Source organism: Acanthisitta chloris, unplaced genomic scaffold (assembly GCF_000695815.1).
Source record: "Acanthisitta chloris isolate BGI_N310 unplaced genomic scaffold, ASM69581v1 scaffold33029, whole genome shotgun sequence".
NCBI classification, from domain to species: domain Eukaryota; kingdom Metazoa; phylum Chordata; class Aves; order Passeriformes; family Acanthisittidae; genus Acanthisitta; species Acanthisitta chloris.
Genome location: NW_008691388.1, coordinates 4,803 through 6,531, shown reverse-complemented (window position 1 = coordinate 6,531; position 1,729 = coordinate 4,803). Strand labels below are relative to the sequence as shown.

General features: G+C 57.3%; 2 protein-coding genes across 2 annotated transcripts in view; one reads left to right on the top strand and one right to left on the bottom strand.

The window, feature by feature from the left end:
• Nucleotides 1–228, top strand: part of LOC103809383 (probable G-protein coupled receptor) — a 1,811-nt gene extending 1,583 nt beyond the window's left edge. Inside the window, 1 exon segment of the mRNA XM_009082211.1 lies at nucleotides 1–228. This exon segment is cut by the window's left edge and continues 994 nt beyond it. Coding sequence (XP_009080459.1) covers nucleotides 1–228 — 228 coding nt within the window.
• Nucleotides 229–1,712: 1,484 nt separating this feature from the next.
• The window catches only part of PCBP4 (poly(rC) binding protein 4), a 4,182-nt gene continuing 4,165 nt past the window's right edge, over nucleotides 1,713–1,729 (bottom strand). The window contains 1 exon segment of the mRNA XM_009082210.1: nucleotides 1,713–1,726. Coding sequence (XP_009080458.1) covers nucleotides 1,713–1,726 — 14 coding nt within the window.

Sequence of the window (1,729 nt, the reverse complement as noted above, 5' to 3'; positions counted from 1 at the left end):
CGGGAGGAGCTGTCCCGGCTCCGACGCAGCTGCCTCAACCAGCCACTGGGTCAGGAGCTCTGTCTTTCTGTCTCAGAGGCTTCTGTCCAGGAAAACTTCTTGCAGTTCCTTCAGAGAGCAACTTGTACGCTGGAGACCAGCTGCAACAGCCCCAGTCCCAGGAACAGGCTGGACCAGGCCACAACAAGCTTTCCCATCACAGGTCAAGTTCCCGAAGAGAGCAGCTGAGAAGCAGGAGGCTCTGTCCCACTGTGCTGGACAGAAGAACTGCTAGGGACCTATCACACCTGCTCAGATCCAGCATCTTGGTTTTGGAGGAGTTCTTGTTTGGATTTTGCCTCTCCTCTGAACTTGTGGTGGAAGACGGTTTCTCTGCTGGGAGAAAGCAGCAGGCCTGGGGAAGCCCCAATGTCCTTTCTTCAGGCTGGGATTGTTTCTGGCTCCACCAACACAGCCCAGTTGCATGGGTGAGCTCTCTTCAGGACATGGAATGCCAAGGGACTCCTACGCAGGGGCAGAGGAAGGGGCACCTCCATGTCCATTGCCCTGCTGGGATCATCCATGTCCAGCTGGGAAAAGTACTCTAGTCCCTTGCACCCTACCGAGGAGCAATGTCCCAGCTAACACCACTAACACCAGTAACACCAGGGCCCTAGGCACTCTGCTGAGCCTGGATGGCAGATACGGAGACCTCCATCCTTGGCTGTTTAACTCAAAACTAATGTCTGAGTGGAGGAACTCCTGCTCCCTGTTGTACTGATCAGGGGGATGGCACCTGTGGGACTCTGGCCATGTCACTGTTTGTCCTGCTGTCATGGCAGCATGCGATGCCCGTGGCCATGCCCAGCCGTGCCCTCTGTCCCACCCAGCTGGCAGGCACCACCCCTCTGGGGGAAGAACTGGCTGGCCAGGGGTCTGTGCCAGGCTGTTTATGGACACAGCTGCCCAGCTGAAGCCTAGCCAGTGGTGCCACGTGCCAGCTGAACCGGGCTGCTGGCCAGGGGCGCACTGGGGTGGACACGGTGGCACAGGGTGGCAGGGGGTGGCGGTGTGAGATGCTCTGGGCAGCAGCAGCCAGAAGGGACTGGGAGCTACCATTCCCCTTTGATTTTATTGCTCGTGCAGAGCTTGGGGGCCCGCCCCTGAGGTCCCCGGTGCCAGAAATGGGACTGGACCCTTTTGGGAGATACTGCAGGTGTACATCACCCCCAGCCCACCCACTAAGGTCCCAGGGGTGGTGGTGGCACAGTGGGTTGGAGATACCCTTACCATAGTAACTGGGGCCCTGAGAGAGAACTGCCTCATGGCCTCTCTAACTGCCCCATGGCAGGGAGGGGGCTCTGGGAAGATCCTCAGAGAGATGGGGCTCAGGACCAGCACTCCCTTCCAAACACAGGCAGGTGTCCCAAACTCCAGCCACCACCCCATATCCCCAGGAGCTGGGGCTACTCCTGCTGTGGGGCAAGTCTCCAACCAGAGTGGGGGATATCATTATTAATATTATTATTTTCTTGTAAATTTTATCTTTTTATTAAACCATTGATAAGTTACAAAGGAGGAAAAAATATAGACTTATATATACAGCATTTCCAAGCCAGCAGGGACTGGCTCTTGGATGGGGTTGCTGGGAGGCGATTGCCCCGGGGTGGTCCGGGGAGGGCCCCTCACCAGAGCCAGGGGAAGGGGGAACCCTGGAGAGGCCAGGCTGTCCCTTATCCAGTGGGACCTG